This window comes from Sturnira hondurensis, unplaced genomic scaffold (assembly GCF_014824575.4).
Source record: "Sturnira hondurensis isolate 20B ecotype Veracruz unplaced genomic scaffold, ASM1482457v3 Scaffold0022215, whole genome shotgun sequence".
NCBI classification, from domain to species: Eukaryota; Metazoa; Chordata; class Mammalia; order Chiroptera; family Phyllostomidae; genus Sturnira; species Sturnira hondurensis.
The window spans coordinates 2,179,498-2,200,230 of record NW_028094846.1 but is presented as its reverse complement, the minus strand read 5'-3'; the positions used below and the strand labels follow the sequence as shown (position 1 = coordinate 2,200,230).

Here is a 20,733-nt window from a genome sequence, read left to right as displayed (position 1 = left end):
TTCCCGGCCAGAACCGAGTCACGTGCCCCTTCCTATTGACCTTGGCAGTGAACAAGATTCAAGGCTCTATCCGTGAGGGAGAGAGGCTGATGCACCACCAAGTCCGCCACGGCCAGCCCGGCTGCACCATCATTCTCCGGCTCATGGGTCAGGGCAGACTCGTTCTTTATGGTCCCCGCCAGGCACGTTTTGTCCTTGTGGTCGCACTGCCACCACCACTGATGACACCAGTGTTCCATGTAGGTTGTTCTCTGATGCATGTGGGCGATGTTCAGAAACGTGACTTACAAAGATGTGAGTCTGGCCCATTTCGTGGTGACGTGCTACCTCGGTGTTGGGGTGGCCACCTGGCAACAGTAAGTTTTCAGGTCCCCTCAGGACGCTATGTAGTTGGACAGGCGTGTTCGGTGAGCTGTGTGTAGGGCAGCCAGTTGGTTACCGCGTGGGGAGAGGCGAGGGCCACCGGCTCCTTCTTCCACCGTGCATCGAGGCCGGTGGAGACCTCTCTTACCCGACAGACCTGCTCCCCTCCTCCGGCTCTGGGTCCGTCTCCTCCGCTCTGTCACGGTCCTCTCCTACGGAACGTCCACACTGGACCTAGGTCCCACCTCACGTCTCCAGCCTTCCTTGCTTCGCAGCTCCTTCCTGTTAGCATTCAACACGTGCTCAGCCCCGACTGGTGTGGCTCAGTGGCTTGGACGTCATCTGGCAAACCAAAAGGTCGCCAGTTCAATTCCCAGTCAGGGCACATGCCTGGGGTGTGGGCCAGGTTCCCAGTTCAGGGCATTAGAGGTAACTGATCCATGTTTCTGTGTCATACCGATGTTTCTTTCCTTCTCTTTCTTCCCCCTTTCCCCAGCTTTCTAAAAATAAGTAAGTAAAACCCTAAAAGAAAGTGCTCAAACCCCTCCCACTGAAATGGAACCATTTGCGAAAACCCTGTGGTCCTCTGATGTTACCTCCCTGTCCCCTTTCGCCGGCTCACTGCCACACTCCTTGAAAGAGCTGAGTGTTTGATGTCCCCACGCCCTCCGCTCCCGTCCCCGCCCCAGCTGACTGCCCTCCCGCTGCTGCTGTCCCCACCCAGAAACCCTCTCGCTCAGTGGAATGGACCCTGCTCCCCCCTGGCCTCTGGGACTTCTCAAAACCCTCTGCCACTCGGACCCGCCCCCCGACACTGCCCTCGGCAACATCGCCTCCTCTTTCTCATGTCGCCCGGAGGCCGGTGGCCCTGTTCGGTCCACCACTCCCTCCCTGGGAAACGGTACCGGCTCCCAGGCTGTTGCCCTTATCTGTTTGCTGGTGACTCCGACCTCTCCTCCAGTCCTCCGTCCCACTGTCCAGCCGCTTTCAGGACATCCCCACCTGGCTCTCCCGCGGGCGTTTCAAACCCGACCTCTGGGACACCGAACCCACCTGCCGTTGTGGACAACAGCTTGTCCCTGTCCCAAGTCAGTAGCAGCTGCCACCGTCCACCTACCAGCCCAAAGCAGAAGCCGGGCCTCGGTCCTTCTGTGGTCCCCTCCCCGACTCCCCTCGTCTAACTGGACACCACGTCGTTCAGAGCACAGCTCCAAATGACCTCCAGGCCACTGACTGTCCCCCATCTCTCCTTGTCCCCGCAGCCCCAGCTCCCCCCGGTGAAGGGAGTCCTCCCCTGACTGTCTACTCCTCCCTCGCTCTCCTCCATTTTATGATCAATCCACCATCCTTCTTGCAAAAAAAGAAAAAAACGAGTAGGCAGGTAGGGTTTTGAAATGTCATTTCCCGAACTAATAAGGATGTGCATCTATATATATGCCTACTGTATGCACACACGGAACATGCAAATTTCCACCTCGCCTCGCCCACGGCGAGGCTGCTGTTGGTGGGGGCGGGGCTGGCAGCTGCCGAGTCACCCACAGACAGCCTCGCTCAGCCCGTCACACTGGGGCGCAGCAGACGGGGCTGTATCTGGGGGCACCTGCCTTAGGGGCGTCCCTGCCGAGTTTTACAAGTTTCCTTTGATTGTGATGGAGAAATTCCCTGAGAAATAGTGGAGCCTTCCTAGGGCTAAAAGGGTTAGCTCAAACCCTTTAACAATGAGAAATTCAAAAAAATTAATTAAAACTGTGGCATAAAAGCGAACATCCCTACACTCCCTCTGGGCACTGGGGACGCGGCGGTAAACACAGAGAACTGCCCCTGTCCTCAGGAGACAGTTCGTCCGTCTAGAGAGGGAAGCTCGGCAGAAAATGCTCTTTCTGAAGAGCGAATTGGCCCCCCCACCCCCGCCCCGGCCGCAGTTCAGCTCCACAAACACCATGCACGCCCTACTGTGTGTCAAGCGAAGGCCTAAGGTTTCGTTTCCCACCCCCCCCGCCAGAGTTATTCCTGTCCTTCAAGAATCTGTGGGAAGATCACGCATTTACACAAACAGTTTGAAATGAACCAGAGTATAATGACGGGTGGGGACAGGAACTCAGACTGAGTGACACGTAAGTTAGGGGTGAGACGGACGGAGAAGAGCTAGAGTCTCTCTAGCCAGGAAAATGGACGCCTGTTAGAGAAGGTGGCATTTGCGCTGTCCCCGATAATCACAAAGAACTCGGTGCCGCCAATTTGGGCTTTGTTGTCTTCCTCCCTTTAAGAGATTATTCAAAGGGTGGGAAGCGTTAGTTGCCCTTTGTGGGCCTGAAGATGGAGTCCTAGAGGGGTCCCCATTGACTTGGGGGTCCCCCGATCAGCCAGTGGCCTGTCCACGGGGCACCCGGCCCCCCACCCCCAGCCCTGTGTACCCCCCGTCACAGGGCAGACGGCTGCTGGCGGGGGGCGGGGGGGGGTGAGGCACGTTAGTGGAACTGCCTGTGCAGAGGCAGAAGGCCACGTGGTTGGTGAATAGAGTCGTTTCCGATAATAACTGCCTCTGCCAACGGACTGCGGACGGATGTCACCTCGGGGAGGAGGAGGCGCTGAAGGGCGTGTGCTGAGATTCCTTCATTTTTTTTCTTAAGTAACGCCACAGTCTGAGAAGAGCAAGGACTGCCCAGGGCTGCGGAAAGCTCTAGTTTAATTTCCCACGGACGTGGCGCCCGCGGGAGGCTCGGTCTATGGGGTGGTCGCACAGCCATGGGGCGTAGGTGGCCCTGTGGTTTCTTTTCGTGTCCACCTCCCGGTGGTGATGGGGAGGTTGGAGTCGGGTCACCTGCTGCCATCTCTTGGTACTGTCCCAACGGGAGACAGGAAGACAGGACCACGCCTCAGGCCACAGTGCCCTCACCACTGAAGGCCCCTCCCTACTCTGGGTTCTTCTTGTCCTCTTCGTCTGTCCTTCCCATGGGGACCCTAGACTCCAGGACAGGCAAGACGTCCAGCGCCCAGCACCTGTCCAGTGCCCCCAGTGTCGTCTGTCACTATTGCTGTTCTGCGCCCCATCCGCATCCTCCCTTCTCCCTCCCCCCTCTCTCTCGGGCCGAGGGGGCTGGTGGGGGACTGGACCCATATTTAAGCACTGGGGGGCCCGGACAGGCTGAGGGACAGGAATGTAGGAAGGGGGTTATCTCTGAGGCTTCAGTTTAGTGGGCCCCGAAAATAACGCCTGCTCGCGACCACACAGCAGCAGGCTGGGCCGCTCGCACCCAAAACACGACATCCCCTTTTCTAAAAGGAAAAGGCTGAAGGAGACGAGGAGCCCTGCTGAGTGACCCACGGGCTCCGCATGTCGTTTCCATACCGACGCTTACAGAGCCTTTAACCCAATGTTTCACTGTTCGTGCCCATGCACCCCTGGTTATGGAACCGGTACCCCATCTCCCAGGCCACTAGAGGGGTTCGGGCCCCCTTTGTCAAGACCCCCGAGGCTGAGGGGTCTGTGTCATACACGCAGGTGCTCCCGAGGGGAGGTGTGACGCTCAGTAAGACAGTGACCTGGGTCCTCAGTCTGGAAAGTGCTCTTTTTCTATTTGTGTCATTGGAGAGACCCGAGGTCCAGGGGGACACTCTTTAAGCGGAGCTGTGGGAGGTGGAAGACTGGAAGCGGGGGTTACCGAAAGACTAAAAAAAGCCCCCATGATAGGACTCAGTCGGTGACAGAGGGCACCTCCCGGGTGTGGACGTAGGTTCCTGTGTCTGGGTGGCTGTTCCCTTGGGAACAATGTTTTCTACCTGGGACCTGAACAAGGGCCCGCCCCCCCGACGTGGCGGCTCACTGTCTCGCCTTTCCCTCCGCAGTCCGCAAAGGCTACCGGATCCAGGCCGACAAGGAGCGGGACTCCATGAAGGTGCTGTACTACGTGGAGAAGGAGCTGGCGCAGTTCGACCCCGCCAGGAGGCTGCGAGGCCGCTGTGAGCACCGCGTTTCGCGGGGTCTGGGACGGGATTCGTAGGCGACGGGGCCGTGGGGGTGGGCGGCACCGAATGGGGGCAGCTTTTGAAGTTCAGGGTCAGAACTGGCAGGGGTGCTGGTGAGGCCCCCCCTGAAAAGAGTGGCTTCCAGTGTGCGGGAGGGAGGGACAAGGGGACTCTGGCGGGAAACACAGGGCCATGGTGTCCCCCCGAGGTTCCTTCTGGGTCTTGGTGTTGCCGGGGTGGGCTCGGCACTCCCGGGGGTGGAAGCATCTCATTGAGACGGGCTTTTCCTACCACCTCCTGTGGGATAAACCCAGGGGACGACTCACGTGTGGAAGCTTCGGGTCCAGTTTTTCCAGCAGGAAAGGCCCCCGCGCCGAACAACCGGCTGAGCAGGGCGGCCCTGGGGAACGGGACGGAATACACGGGCCAAGGGAATTGGTGAGGCAGAGGCCTTCGCCCCTGTGAGGCGCCCGGCAGCAGAGGTGGACGGGCCAGCCGAGAGGCCGCCCCACTTGTCAGAAAACGTTTTTAAAGACTGAGACTGTAGGGGACAGGGCCCAGCCCTTTGCCCTCCACGGTCTTTGCAGACTTGGCCGCCGATGCTGCGGGCTCTCTGGGGCCGATTCCCAATGGCCAGCTGTGGGGACACGCAGCTCAGGCCAGGCCTGACATGGACTGGCCCACCACTGGCCAGGAGTGGCCGTGAGGTCACCGTGCTTGTCATGGTGGAGCCGACGAGGAACGAAATGGAGTTTGGGGGGGAACCGTGAGCCGCGGCCACAAGCAGCTTCGTTCAGACGAAGGACGACAGATTCCGCCCGGGTTGCGGTTCTAAATCCATCCTGTCGGAGCCGCCTCCCACCGCGCCGGCTATAAAAAACCGTCTCCAGATTGGAATGTCAGGAATGCAGATGCCACCGCACTTGACAAGCTGGTGGTAACCGTGTTGTCATGGATCCCTGGAGGGGGACAGGGAGCTGGCCGGTGATCGAGGAGAAGGGGCCTGTGGAGACGGCCGGTAGCTGGCACAGTACAGAGAAGAAGTTAAACTAGGTGGTGTCTCCTGTCTGAAGGGATGGAAATGGCCTCCAGGCCCTGGCAGGTCGTCCGGTCAGGGAATCTCCATGTCCGAGGGGACCTTGGCCATGGCCTGGACCGAAGATGAGGACACAGATACCAGAGGGTGGCAGTGATGGAATGAGACTAGAACCCAGCTCTCCCGCCCACCGTCCTGTGCCCGCTGGGCGGCCTGGTGGCTCTGCGGCACATTCTGCTCTGAGAGCATGGCCTGCCAGCTCCTGGGACCGTAGGGAGCTGGATCTGGAAGAGACACAGGTGTGAGTCTCCCTCCCTCGTGTGACGGAGGACGGGACGGAGGGAGGTGCAGAAGCGTCGCCAGTGCCTAGACTCGGGGCCGATGCCAGAACTGCAGCCCCACCTCCTGGAACCAGCGGGTTGTCATGACGACAAAGGCACAGAGATGAGGCCCCGCGACTGCTCCCTGGACTTGGAGAGGGTCCATTTCTGAAGGGCAAAGCAGCCCTGGGTGGGGCACAGAAGTGGAACAGTCCCGAGGACCTCATCCCAGAGTCAGGCTGTGGCGAGAGAGGGACCCATTCCGTAAGAAGTGGGGGTTCCAGGTCAGGCTCACGGGCTCACAGGTCTGTGCGACCCCCACTTGTCTTGCCCCTTGTGATTAGGGGTTGCTCTCGGGATGGGTTTAATCTGGGGTCCCAGCGCACCCAAGTCCGGCCTCCCGATCCCATAAGCAAATTTTACTGGCCCACGGACAAGCCAGTTCACGTACACGAGTATATGATCTGTGACTCCGCCCACGCTGCAGTGGCGTAGCGGAGCCGTAGTGACAGGACTGCGGGTGGACCCTGAAATAGGGGCCCTGTGGCCCTTGGGGGAGAGTGGGCTGCAGGGACCTGAGAGGAGCCGTGTCTCTGCCGGGCCCACTCACTTCTGCACCTCCCACACCGAGCTTGGCTTACCTCTGGCTCAACAGGCAGACCTTATGTGTGCTAAGTGTTGATTCTGATAATATTTTGAAGTTCTAACCAAGGGATTTTAGAAAACAAATGGCTTGAATTACATTACAAATAGAGTCACTAGATTTATTTTTTAAGTAAAATGAAATTCAACCCATTTCGAAGTTCTATAAATAAATAGGTTTTTTTCCCTTTCTTTCTAGATCTCTATTCTGGTCCTTTCCCCCACCACATGCTTCTGCACAAGGCCACCTTAGGCAATAAGAAAGCTGTGAGCACTCCACCCCCTTACATTTTGGGGTTGGGGCCAGACCACACCTGGAGGCCAGAGGCCAGGGTGCAGCCAGCCCCCCTCCTTCCCACACCTGCAAACAGCTGTCCCAGCTGCCATGGCCACAGACACCTGGAACTCCCCGGGGAGGGGCAGGGGCTCCCTCGGCCCTGAAAATGGACTTGGAGCCATTCGGAAAGGCCGTTCCAGGCTCCTGGATGAGCTTTGCACAGGGGTGGCCAGTCATACTCGAGGCATGCCCATCCCCTGGCCCCGTGGACCCCTTGCCCTGTGGGCAGGGCCACGGCTGCAAGGGGCTGGCGGGGGCACCTCCACAGCCGGGGTGGCACTGGCCCTGGAGGCCCCATCTCAGAACTGGGCCGACAACAGTGGGGAAGACACTGTGATCTGGGGGGGCTTCTGCCTCCTTCCACCCTGTGGTGGCTCAACGTGCCTCGAGTCATCATGGCTCATACAGAATCACGCGTGGAGAAGATGGACCTCCAAACAAGAAAGATGACACCCCAGGAGGCGGTGGCTGCCGAGAGCCCGAGCCCCGGGAAGCCTGCCCTGGGAGGGGCAATAATAGTTGTTTTCCGAGGGCAGGGACGGAGAAGCCTCCCACTTGGTCGGCAGGGAGCCTGGGCTGGAGCCGGCTCCCGCTGAGCTGGGCACACAAACACCACTCGTGCAGGTTCACACCCGCCCTGGGCAGGACCAGACTGGGGCCCTGGGGCGGCAGGACCCCAAGGCTCCCGGTCTCAGCTACCACCACCAGCACGTGGAAAGCTCTGTCCCACCTGTTTTTCCCCCCCAGACAACAACGCCATCTCGGAACTCAGCTCCCTGCACGAGGAGGACGGCAGCTTCCGCCAGTCCTACCATCAGATGCGGAGCAAGCAGTTCCCGTTGTCAGGGGACCTGGAGAGCAACGCAGACTACTGGTCAAGCGTCGTGGGGGGCGGCAGCGGGGCGAGCCGCGGGCCCTCGGCCGTGGAGTACAACAGAGAGGACCGGGACAGCTTCAGGCACAGGTGCAGGCGGCAGTGGGGGGCAGCTCGGGCTGGGCACGAGGGGCGGGCGCGGGAGGCAGGGTGGACCCAGGTCTGTTCTCACCCCTGTGACACCTCTGTTACCCTGCCACCTCCCCTTTCTATGACAACACCCCTTCCCACGATTATTAAGCAAGGGACCACTTATGAGACTGTGTGCAGAAGTCACCGTTCCAGGCCCTTAGAGGTGGGCGCTCTAGACCCCTTAAATGAACCCTGTTAATCATGCCCTGCCCCCGCAGTACATTTCATCCCATGGCCTCTAAAAACCCCACCCGTCATCGCCATCCTGTTTGATCATTTACACGGGAAAAGTTAAAGGCCAAACACACCCTCTGGTTGCATTTGGTTGTCGTAACTCCACAAGGCAGGTACTGTAAATGTCCCCATTTCAAGCTGGGGACACTGCAGCTTACAGGGAGGCTCACCCAAGGCCACTGAGCCAGTGAATGTGGGAGACGGAGACGTGGGGCCGCTTCCCACCAGACGGCACCCGCGCACACCCCCTGGCGTCGGCGTTGGAGGACGGCCGACACTGCCTTTGTCTCAGACCCTCCCATGTGGGGGGCCTCTGGCCTCCGCCCAAGAGGTAGCCCGGTGGTCGGTCAGCTTGGAGGGAGGAAAAGGCCTGTCTGGGCATCACTAAGTGGCCCAGAGGCTCCTTGGCTACAGCTGTGTGACCTGCAAGCCACGCCTCCCGTGGGGGCTTGAGGGTGTGAGCAGTGACCCAGGGGCTCCCCACCAGGGGTCACAGATAACGCTGGGGCGGCTTCACCACAGGGACCACAAAGGGGGTTCGTGCCCTCCATCCGGATGCCTAACACCCATGAGGCGGCCGGCTGCCTCCCCCTCACTGTGGGAGACCCTGCGCGTGAGAGGTGGGGGAGGGCTGGGACCAGGGCTGGGGCCCAGGCACGCGAGGTGCTTGTCCCTGGCCTTCCGCGCCCCCTGACCCGTGTCCCGGCTCCGCAGCCAGCAGCGCTCCAAGTCCGAGATGCTGTCTCGGAAGAGCTTCGCCACGGGCGTGCCGGCCGTGTCCATGGACGAGCTGGCCGCCTTCGCCGACTCCTACGGCGCACGGTCCCGCCGAGCGGACGGCAGCCTCGATGCCCGGCCCGGGAGCCGCTTCGAGCGCGCGGAGACAAGAGCGCGCGGAGGTCTCTTCGGAGACGGCCCTCCCGAGGACTACTCGCCCGAGCGGTACTTCGGGGTGCGGAGCCACAGCCGCGAGGCCCCCGCCGACGCCGAGCGCGCCTGGACCCCCGAGGACGCCCCGCTGCCGCGGCTCGTGAGTCTGCCGGCTGCCTGCGAGCACCCGAGCCGCGGGGGCAGCCTGGAGACGCCCGCCCGGCGCGGCGCCCCCTACTACGCCTGGTCGCCGCCGACCACCTACCGGGCGCGCGCCCCGCCCAGCGACGACGAGGACGCCCCCGACGACGCGCTGCCGCCCTACAGCGAGCACGAGCTGAGCCGGGCGCCGTCCCACCGCGACCGCGGCCGCGACCTGTCCGGCCACAGCACCTCCGAGAAGAGGCGGAAGAAGGAGCCCGCCAAGAAGCAGGTGGGGAGGCGCGCGCAGCCTGAGCGGGGTCACGTCTTGGGGCTGAGTGGCCAGAGGAGGGGAGCAGAGCAGTGGCCCCCCGGACGCCAGAGGGGTCAGTGGAGGAGCCGGGGTGGCCCGCTTCGGGCAACGCAGGCGTCAGGCTGGTTCCCCCGCGCCCTCTACTGGGCACGGGTGAAGTGAGTAGGGCGCCACCCGGTCTGAGGAGCTGGAAAAGGCAGGCGTCCCAGGTGTGCAGGTGGCGAGCTGGATCTTTAGAGGTGCTAGGGAAACATTCAGCTTTAAGAAGCATTTAGCATCAGGGATTCTAGGTGCGTCACCCCCGCAGGCCTCACTTGGGCTTTGGAGGCTTGCCTACAGAAGGCGTTGCACATGCCTGTATGTGCACCCTCCCCACCCTGGGGTGAGGGCGTGTGACGTGTATCCAGCTCCCGAGAGTCCACGTCCCAGAGAAGGTGAGCGGCTGTGGCTCTCGGACCCCTCGCAGTTTCTTTCCTCCTCTGATGTTTCACTGAGTGGAGACGCCCGTCTGTGGGAAGCAGGCCTGGTCCCGGCCCAGTTCACTGTCTCTCATGTGAGGGGCCGTATACAGACCCTGCTGCCTTTTCTCTAAAGGCCCCAGGGGCGGGGGGGCTGCCTCCCTCAGGCTCCAGATATGAGCTCTGGACCTCAGAGCAACATTGGGGACAATCACAGATGTCCACGGCGGGTTGCCAGGGGCCTCTGCGCCCACTCTCCAAGCCCCTCCTCAGCCCCCTGCCTCTCCCACCATCCTGTTTCCCTGATTCCAGTCCAGATGTTTTCTTTCAGGGAGAGTACGGGAGAAAACAGGAACAGAAAAAGGTTCTGATGTGATGATTAATCCTTCCAAAACAGCCCAGGGTCTTTCATTCCCCTCCCAAGAGAAAGATGTACTGACCCGCATCCTGTGAGTAGGGAGGGCACTTTCTGGGGATGCCAGGTCCGCTGTGCCCCGTCCCCAGAGCTCGTGTGACGCTGTAAGCTCTTGTTATTCTGTGTCCCGTTATTCTGTGCCTGGTAAAACTCGGCTTTACCAGATGCTTGCTGGCTTTGGCACCTAGCCAGACTTAGGGATGGTAGCTACCAGCCAAGTGAAACGCTGAGTGTGGCTGGGCTGGTCGTGAACAGGTTGGGGACTCTGCCCACGGAGCCAGCTGCTAGGACTGGGGTTCTCTAGGGGTGCTGGGGTTCTCTAGCCAGCCGGCGGCCTCACACTGGGGTCTTTCTGTTCTCCTCCAGAATGACTTTCCGACCAGGATGTCGCTGGTGGTCTGATGCTCGTTTATGACATCTCCCTGGATGACTAGGAATCGGACATGGGTGACCGGGACAAGACGCACGTGCAAGAGCCAGCAGGCCCGGGACCTTCTCCGGCCACCACCTTGGAAGGTTTGCCGATCTTTGCCTTGGCCAGGGACGGGGGGACCGCATGAGGGAGGCTGACTCCAAACCTCGGTGCCCGGCTGACCCGCTTGAGAAACTCATCACAGAAATGACTGCGGGCGAGAATATTCCCACCGGTGGGGTTTCTCAGCCACAGAGCTCCTGCAGCCGAGCCTGCTGAGCTGGGCCAGGACGCCTCTCCCAGTCCGACAGGGCAAGAGCTCCGGAAGACACCTCTCCCTACAGGACGCCTTTCCACACCACCCATGCAGCCGCCCGAGGGACAGCGGGCTTGTCACTGCCATCGGGGGGGGGCCACCTGCAGACAACGGAAACCGCTTCCGGCCCAGCATGCCTTTCGTTCCCATCACCTCCTGGTCACGCACGAGTCAGTCGGCTGTTGTTTCACTAGGGTCAGAAGGCCTTCCGTGAGCTTGGTGACAATGGTCTGCTGGATGGTCACAGAAATGACTTTGTGTGCTGTTCCACACGACGGTTCTCGAGTGGCTGGAACTCCAGGGAGGGGAGCGCACCTGCTGGGGAAGCTGTCTCCGTGATGTTTGGTCTCCGTGGTCTCTGGTCTCCGTGGTGATGCTTTTCACATTCGGAGGACAGAGCTGCTTTCTCTCTCTGCTGCACTCACCCGAGTCTCGGACGCTCAGGGCCCTCCCCTCGCCCCCACCTGGGCTGTCCCACACACGGAGCCTGCCCCCCTCCCCACTCCGATCAGGCTGTCCTCGGGTGCCTCGTGACCAGTGCTCGGAGCCCGAGTGTGAAAGGGAAGGAGGAGGAAAGAAGAGGAGGCAACGACCACCTGAAGAGAAACGAACCTAAGCCTCCCCCCGCCCCCCCCCCCCNGCAACGACCACCTGAAGAGAAACGAACCTAAGCCTCCCCCCCCCCCCCCCCCCCGTGTATCTGGAATGCGGGCCTTCTTCCCCACCAACTCACGCCATCTTCCCGGGCGTTTACCACGCATCACCCCCCACCCTCCGGCCCCATCGGAGCTCTGCCATTGGAGCACACCGGGGACGTGGCCGTGTATCCTGGCCTCACTGGGCGGTCGCTCCAGTGCTTTGGGAGACAGGAGAACTTCCCGTGCCCACTCTCGCCTACATGATAGGCTTCGCCCCCCAAAGCTACAGCTCTCAATTTGGCATTTTGTATAAAGGGCGAAAAGTGGCCCCTCCTTCCTTCCCATCTGGAAGGGCGTGAATCTGGGGTTGGCCAGGTGATCTGATCCGGCTGGCGGGGCCCAGAAACAAGTGTGACATCACCAGAGACTTGAGAAATCCTCGTGCGTGGGGCTCCCGTCCCCTCCTGCTGCTCTGGGGAGCCCTGCAGTTAGTTACCCGCCAGTGAACAAGCCAGGCCATCCTGTGTGAGGACACAAAGGGGCCCGATGCCCCCGCCACCCTCTTGGACTGCCCTCCCACACTTGGCTGCTCGCCAGCACACCGCGCATCAAGACCAACAGAAGAACCGCCCAGCTGAGCTCAGCCCACACTGCGGACTCCTGCGGGAGGCTTGAGAAGTTGGTGCACGCTTTACACGTTCGTTTGTCTTCAAGGAAAACCTTATTTTTGTCTCACCGTTTAGCCCCTATTCCCTGACTCCAGCCGACGGTCAGCATCTCTCGGTCTCCATTTTCCCTGGCACGCTTCATCAAAGCTCCCCCCCCCATACCATTGTGGTTGGCTCCAGCCCCTGGAGGACACTGGCCTCACTGTCCCCGCCTCCCACACTGGTCCGTTCTCTGTCTTTGGATTTGTGGGCAACCTCTGACCATAGCATCTTCTCCTGCATCTCCCCGGCCTTCTCCAGGAACACCGATGGATGCCACACCCTCTTCTCAGAGGACCACCCGTGTCATTCACGACATTCCCAAATCAGTCATCCGTGTACAGTCAGACCAAGAAGAGGCAGGTGGGTCAGCGGCCATCACAGCTTGGGGGAGAACTAGCCCAGCCACCCTGGAAGAGCTGGGGGGACTGTCCAGCCTAGGGCCAGTGCTTCCAAGGCCTTAAATCGGAAGCCACATGCGTGGTGCTGAGTATTGGAATTGCGGGCATCCCTGGCTTTGGAGAGCCTGGGCCCAGTTCAGACAGAAAAGGCGATGAAGAAGCATCGCTCCTTCATCACCAGCCCGGGAGTGCAGCGCGCTCGGGTGCCTGGGGGACACAGGGGAGCTGCAGGAGCCCTTCTCTCTTCTGAGCCCCCATGTTGGGCTTCTCCCCACCGAGGAGCCCCGCCCATCAGCTTCCTCTTCCAGGGACCACAGGAACTGTCTCCCAGCTGGGGACAACTGTCTCCCAGCTGGGGACGTGTGCAGTCCGGTGCAGGGGGAGGAGAGCAGGGGAGAGAAAGATTTCCCCTGGAGACCCGAGATTCCAAAGATGACAAAACCACAGACTACAGAAATACAAAGACGGTGACGGGCTCGTAAAGTCACCTGTGGGGAGGGGACCAGGTTGTCCCCTGTAGAGTGACGCGGATCACTCGGACCGACACACCTTCAGTCTAGAGAGAAGGTGGGCATTTCGGGGTACACACACAGGAGAGAGGCTGAGTGGACCAGGGAAGGCAGAGGTGGCCGCCCGCACCCCGACTTCTCTGGGCGCGCCCTAGTTCCTTCTCTCCTGAGTGGTGTGCCCGAAAAGGAAGAGCTGCCCACGAAGCTTCCTCCCCAGGTTTCACTGGGGCACAAAACACACCAGCGTGAGGCGTGGGCTCTGTCCCCTGGGCCCTGCAGTGGGACTGGGGACAGAGAAGACGCCCGAGAAAGAATGGGGGAGCTTTCTGCACAGGAGACAAAATATGGCCGTGGGTAAACGACAACAAGCCCAGAGAATTAAAGGCATTTTTTAAATTTAAATGGGTGTATTTTGATATTTTAGCACTGTATGCATTTGTGCTTCCCTCTTAGTTAAAGATGCGCCCCATGCTCTGAAAAGCCAATATTCAAAAAGGAAAGAGGCGAGCGAGGCTGGGGGAGGCGGAGGGCCCAGTGGGGCACCGCTGTGTTCGCCTGTGAGTCACAGTGAGTCATCGGTGTGCGGAAGGAGGGGGCGTGGGTGCAGGTGGCTGGCAGTGCCCCCTGGAAGAGGAACTGCCTTGTGGTGCCACGCAGAGGCTCGTTAGGAAGCTGGGGACATTTGTCATGGGCCTGGCAGTGCCTGCCAGTTGTCCCTCCAGACATGCTCCCAGGAACCTCTGTCTCTTGGGCTCAGTTCTGCAGCCCCAAGGGTCGCCGGCCACCCTCACCACACAGAATGGCTCAGAGATGACGGGCCCTTCCCTCCCTTCCCGGGAGCCTCGCTCTGCACCTGGCACAGGCCTGGGCCCACGGGGACTGGGGAGGGGACTGCCACACAAGTCCGAGGCACGCCATGCTGAAAACACCCGGCTCCACCTGCCAACGCTACGGAACAGTCATGAAGTCCTCACACAGCGCGCGTGACTGGACCGCAGGCAGCCTTTGCTAGAGGCTGGGGCGTGGGTATGGCTGCAGCCCAGCCTTTCTTTAGAGCTGGAGGAGGAAGCCATCGCCACCATCAGTGATGTCACAGATCCACTTAGGTCTTCAGCCTCAAGTCCACGGCCCATCTACTGGGTCAGTGTTTCCCAACACTGCTGGTCGCCGTACAAGTGACTCAACCGCTGTGGAAAACGGCCCCCTGGCCTGCCTTGGAGATGGAGGGGGTGGGGCGGGGGCTGGGCCTTGCACTGTGACCCCCATTTCAGCAGAGCCGGGCACCAGGTGCACAGTGAATCCCAGCCCTGGTGTGGCCCCAACAGCAGGACCGAGGCCTCCTCAGGCTTGGAAACTTCTCCTCCAGCGTCCCGGTGAGGTCCCTCCCACTCCCTGGGGGCTAGTGGCCTGGCGGTGACAGTGGTGACTGGCTCACCAGGGTCCAGTGGCAGAAGGAGCAGAGAAAAAGGAAAACTGGGGGCTCCCCAAGGCCCCTCCTAGACACTCCCACCCCAACCCAACGCCAAGAATTACAGTTAATTTCCTCATTTCCCTCCTTTGTCCTTCAGTGCAGTTTCGAATAGGGAGAAAAGAGACCACTGGGACAACGGCAAAAATGAATCATTTTCTGAAGTCGTCACACTGTTGGCCAGCTGGTCAGCACCCACCCCCCACCTGAGAAGCCAACGTGGGGCACGTGAGAAAAATGAAGCCCACACTCCAGACACTGACTGACCGGGCGGACAGNTTTCCTCATTTCCCTCCTTTGTCCTTCAGTGCAGTTTCGAATAGGGAGAAAAGAGACCACTGGGACAACGGCAAAAATGAATCATTTTCTGAAGTCGTCACACTGTTGGCCAGCTGGTCAGCACCCACCCCCCACCCTGAGAAGCCAACGTGGGGCACGTGAGAAAAATGAAGCCCACACTCCAGACACTGACTGACCGGGCAGACAGACCCACTTTCCCCAGTGCAGTGGCCCCGGAGCTCCGAGTGCCTAGTTTCTTTCTGCCGGGATCCTACCTCCTACCTCCTGGGGAGCTGGTCAGTGAGGCCCCAAGTCCGGGGTCTTGACTGTGGGGGGGCGGGGGATGAGAGGAGCTCTGAGCCGCCAGCAGCAGCAGCCCCCGAGCCTTCGCTCCGCCTGGGGCCTGGTGAGAAGGTTAACACTCCCACTTGCGTGGTTTTCACTGTGTGTTGCTGTTTGCACACCACCTCCACGTGCCCTATCCCGTCAGATCTGTGAGGGCACAAAAGGCGAAGTGACCTGCTGAAGTCAAGCGACTTTTTAAAACCTGGAGCCAGGCCCACTGACTGTGTAGGGTTCTTCCCAGTCCCCCAAGGGACCGGGTCTGGCTGATGCTCGGCACAGCCAGACACAGGTGAGCCTGATGGCCACGACGGGTCACCTGCAGTGGAGCTGTGAACACAGACACCCTGCTCCGTCCTGCCAGGCTCTGTCCCTCGAGGAGGGATGTGACAGGGCCTGGCGCTGTGTGGGGAGCGTCTGGGAAGACGTGCTTTAGAAGTTCGAGCCCTCCCTGAGGGAGCGTTTCTGAGCTACAGTCCTAGCTCACCTGGATTCGGAATTCTGGGGCTGGGAGGCGACCTGCTTAGGAGAGAACAGCCTGGCATCTCGTCTGCCCTTGGGATTCCGGTAGAACTACCAGCCGCCCGTGCAGAGGGAGACCATGAAGCCATGTATGTCAGCGGTGCGGCTGGACGGATTTCTTCTGGGGAGGCCAAAAAAGACAAACCTTCTCGCTCACTGTGGCTTTACGAAAAAGCCACCTCCTCGGCCAGGGTCTCAGACATACCCCGAGGAACCCTCCGTCGTCGTGGGAAGGTGAACAAGGGTCAAGGAGGGGGCGGGGAGGAGGCGCATCCTGAGAGTCGCCTGCCATATGATTTCCTGCCTTGCCTGTGGCATCCACGATGAAACCTGCCCAGGGTTTTTTCCTTGGTATCAAATGTACAAATGAGTTGGGCTGTCACGTTTGACACTTCAATAAAGCCCTTTCCACCCCCCTTGGTTGCCGAGACGTCACCATTCACACAAGGCTAACCGCGATCTGATGTTCGACGGCCCCAGCAGAAACACCAGAAGTCACACAGCGCGTGGCCGCCCAGGGTTGTTTTGGGTCCTGTCGGTGGGGGAATAAGCAAACACTGGGACTGACGGAGCACCAGGTTTCCGCCGCATTTTAGGAGCTGCCCGCCGGATAAATTCCATTGCCACTGCTCGGCAGGCCACCGAACTTCCCAGGGAAGGCAAGACGTAGGGAAGCTGGACGGTGTAGTGGCACCTGGTGTATTTTCAGAAAGGGCACGTGAGCCCTGGCCCCGAGGCTCAGCGGGTTGGAGCATCAGCCTGGGCACCAAAGGGCCGCAGGTTCGATCCCCGGTCAGGGCAGGTGCAGGAGGGAAGTGATTGATGTTTCTCTCTCATATCAGTTTCTCTCTCTCTCTCTCTCAAATCAAGAACCAAGAACCGTATCCTCGGTGAGGATTTCAAAACGTCTTATTAAAAAAGGGGGCGCACACGTGTGCCTGCTAGAAATGGCACCTGATCTGTGACTTGGGCTTTCTCGACCCCTTAGGTGGTTTCTTGTTCAGAACTGAGAACCCGTGTTTGGCAGGAGGCCATTTTATGTTGGTGCCGGCCAAGGAGGACCTTTCTGGCTCCTCTGTCTCCGCATTAGGACCCCATGGGTGCACAACGACCCTGGGGGGCCCGAGAGGAACGAGTTATTGAGTGGAGGAGGAGTGGAAAGGCGAAGGGGGGAAAAGTCTGGAAGGCACATGCATTTCTCTCCCTAATGCGAACCTCTAGACCAAGGTGAGCCCACGAGAGGGGAGGGCAAGGAGCGCCACCCTTCCATGTGGTTCAGGGTCCGGTCCTTGTAAAAGAATCACTATTCCGATACAGAAATAAGGCATTTGCAGAGGGTTCAAGGAACACAGGAGAAAGTATGAGTCTAGGTATCATTCACGAAGCAAGGAAGGGCTAGACCTGTAGGACAGATCAGAAGTAGACGATTTGGGGGAAAAAATTATTTTATACCCCCTTTGTTTAGTGTAAACGTCATTTTTATATACGTTCAAGAAATCAAGAAGTAGGCTGATTGGAGGTTCTGAAAAGTCCTGGCAGAGACACCCTAATAATGCTCATTCCCCTGTTTAGGTGAAATTATATTTTCTGTTGCGCCGGCGGGAGGTGTCCAGGTAACCAGGTTGCCAGGCAGCCAGCAGGGCTCCGAGAAGGGGAGTGAGTTAGCCTGCGGCGCCACCTAGTGGCAGCCCTCGGAGGCACGGCTAACGCACAACAGTGCGAACTTGCCAGGGTTCGGATATTGAGTTGAATTGATGTATTCTCAAAACAGCCTCGTATGAATCGACTCTGGACAAATCAAGGAAGTGCGTCAGGAGTCCTTTATTTAGAAGTGACGTTTCCAAGCTTTAGACCTTGCCATATTATGTTTTCAGGGCATCATTCTGTGGGTGCCCCTTGGGGAAAAATCGCATGTTTCTTGCTTGGGACCAAGTGGGAATGAGGCATGTGCCTCCCTTGAGGGGGAGCTATTTTTAAATGTGCTTTTAACACCTTTTCGATACAAGCACTTTGTGAAGCCAGCCAGGAGTCTGATGCTACAGGATCACAATGAAGCAAATCTCTCATCGACAAGCAAAACTTAGGTCCTTAAACTCGGCAACCGAACAGTGCGGTCCCCGGCTTTTTGTGCAAAGATGAGCCCAGTCTCAACCTCTCCCTCCCTCTCTCATTCTCACTCCCTCCGTCTTCAAAAACAAGCAGAGAAGGTTCCATAGTCCCTGACATTGAAACACTTCTTTACAAAACAGCCCTCACTTTCAGAGGACGTTTTCTTACATCAGGTTTACCTGTCTGTGCGGCACCAACGTACTCTCCCGGCTCATTTCGTTTTTTCCAGAGCGAGGGCGGACAGATTACATGTGTATGCCAACTCCTGTCTATCACTGTCCCTGTAAAAGGCCTTTCTTTGTTCAACCGAATGATTTGGTGATGAAGGGACAATACTGCCACCCACCCGCCCCCGAGCCTCTCCTGGGTGGGTGCTGTGGTCCAAGCAGCCAACTCCTCTCGTTCCATCACGAGAGCAGGACAGTCACGGAAGTCGCACTGAAGCACCATTCCTTCCTTCCTGGTGGTATTAGTAAAAAGCCGTTTGGTTGCCAAGGACGGACAGGCAGCTCAGTCTTTAGCTGAGGGAAAAGAAAGATCCCGGGACGGCTAAGGGCTAGAGGAAGAGCTGCGAGAACTCACGGAGATCCGGGCCTCGACAGAGTCAGACCCTCTGTGTCTTCCTGCACAGACACTTCCCCCGGCGGAGACAGACCTCTGCCACTAGCAGTCCAAGAGCCGCTGTCTTCCAGACCCATGAAGGGCCCTATTCATGGGCACTGTCCTGGAAAAGGCAGGCGACCCACCTGGGTCACATGCCCACCAATCGTGGTGGAGAGGTGCTGAGTCCACTTCTGCCCAGGAGGCTGAGATCCTGTGCTGGACTGGACGGTGGCTCTGCATGTGTCCCCAGAGGAGAGGGGACGGTGTTGTTATCACCAGAAGCAGGAACTGGGGGGCTGGGCAGACGGAACCCAGCACCAGCCACACCCTGCATCCCAACGGATTCTTACCCAAGAATCCAGGGGCCCCAGCCACCCTCACGCACAGGACCCCAGCCCAGGGCACCGAGGACGCTCTTTTCACAGCAGTTCGGGGGAAACCCCGCCAGAGCCTGCCACATACCCAGACACCTCCCTGGTTACACCCTGCTCATTCTGAATTCAGGAATCCGTCTCCATTGCCATCCTCACGAGGACTCTGACCTCTGTCCCTTCTTCCCCCACCCCCAGGCTTGTCCCTAATAATTCCACTTTGCTGCCTCAAGTTCTAGACAGTTTCAAGAAAAACAATGTTAGGTGAGGTGCCTTCTTTTCTGAAGCCCCACAGACCTGGGGGTCTCTGGCCTCCTCTCTGCCTCTTCCTCCTTTGCTGTCCTAGGCGGACGGGAAGGAACCAGCACCGGAAGTTCATGCTGCCACACCTCCCGGTGTGAAGGTGAGTGCTCACACATTGCACACGGTCCCTTCTGGTCCCACAGCCTCTGTCATTCCTGTTCTGGGGACAGCCGGCCCCCTCGTGCTTCCTTGTCTCCCAGGAGGGCACATGTGGGTGACGTCGTCCCCATGCCTCTGGGCCTCGGACCACGCTGCAGCCTCTCCCACGGCTCCTGGAAACCCTGCATCTGGGAGTCACTTGTCCCTCGGAACCTACATGTGACTTGGGATCTTTATACGTACAGGTATGTGGCCTCAGTCACAGAGCACAGGACTGTGCCACCTTAAACCACGAATGCTTGACGGGACATTTGTTGAGCAAAAAAAAAAACAACTTGATTTATGACATATAGATGATGTTTACATCACAATATACATGTTTACCTCCTAGACAGCAGCAAGGAGGGGAAGGATCGATGGGACTGTTTAGCTCACAGAACGGTCACCATGGCAGCCGGAGCCCGAATCATCACTATGGTGACCCAGTGCTTGAAACTGTGACTGTCGGGCCCCTGTGGGCCTGTGGGGTGGATTCTGAGAAAGGGGCAGAGCCGCGTCACAGCTGTTTCCCAGCGACTCTGGCTGGGGTTGTGGCCTCGCTTCTTCCCAGGGTTCTGTTTGCGGGAGGCTGCGGGCCGGACAGCCTGAAGACGGCAGAGATTAACAGGGGCACACGCTCTATCCCGTCAGCACTGCTCACGGAGGGGCCAGCCAGGGAAGAGCCTTCTGCTCAAAGATGCTGCTTCCCAACGAGATGTGCGCTGGCGTCCAGGGCCTCCGGGCCCCACCCAGGCTGCTGGGTCGAGGGGGGAGGCTGCACAGACACTGTCCCCGGGCAGCAGTCACTGAGGCCTCTGTACCACACCCAAGGCCAAAGAGACGCTGATGCACTGGCGGGGGTGGGGCTGTGCTGTGAATGGGAAGGTGACCGGAGCCTGAGCTACACACCCTTGAGCTGCAGCGGTCCCCAAATTTTCTGGACAGCCTTGCTGAGAACTTAACTCCTGTTCCTACCAATTAGCCTTCAGTAAAACTGGTTCCTTTGTACATCATTTCACTGCAGTTCAAGAACCTCTGGGCCACGTTAAGGGAGGAGTTGCTGTATTTGGTTACAGCTGGTCCGGAGCAGGCCTCACCTGCCCCTCACGACAGGTGTGGCCTGACTGGGCACCAGGTCCAACAGGCCTGATGTCTGCCCCCACCACCTCACACAGGGGTACCAGGGTCCACAGAGGTTCTGAGTCACTCTGGGTCACCGCCATGTTTCTGCCACTTCCTGGCTCTGCCTGTGGTCACACTGCCAGTGGCCACGCTGACCCCTACCCCCCCATGCCCAGCCACCACGTCCGCCTAAACACGGCTGCTGCCCCTCTTTGCCCGGCCACCTCAGACTCTCTTTGGAGCCCCGCGCTATAGGAAAACGCAGTTTACATTGTGGGTGTAAATTTTTTTCTTTTTTTAAAAAAGATTTTATTTATTTATTCATAGAGAAGGGAAGGGAGGGAGAAAGAGAGGGAGAGAAAGCTGAGGTGCTAGAGATACATCGATCGATT

The 20,733-nt window shown here is 59.1% G+C and overlaps 1 protein-coding gene across 2 annotated transcripts in view; it reads left to right on the top strand.

Annotated features, from left to right (window-relative positions):
• Positions 1-11,436, top strand: part of ILDR2 (immunoglobulin like domain containing receptor 2) — a 48,538-nt gene extending 37,102 nt beyond the window's left edge. For both annotated transcript variants that reach the window (XM_037035146.1, XM_037035145.1), the window contains 4 exons: positions 4,210-4,323; positions 7,412-7,628; positions 8,619-9,207; positions 10,468-11,436. In XM_037035146.1, coding sequence (XP_036891041.1) covers positions 4,210-4,323; positions 7,412-7,628; positions 8,619-9,207; positions 10,468-10,503 — 956 coding nt within the window. In that variant the 3' untranslated portion in view covers positions 10,504-11,436. The remainder of the gene's footprint in view (positions 1-4,209; positions 4,324-7,411; positions 7,629-8,618; positions 9,208-10,467) is intronic.
• The last annotated feature ends 9,297 nt before the right edge of the window (positions 11,437-20,733 follow it).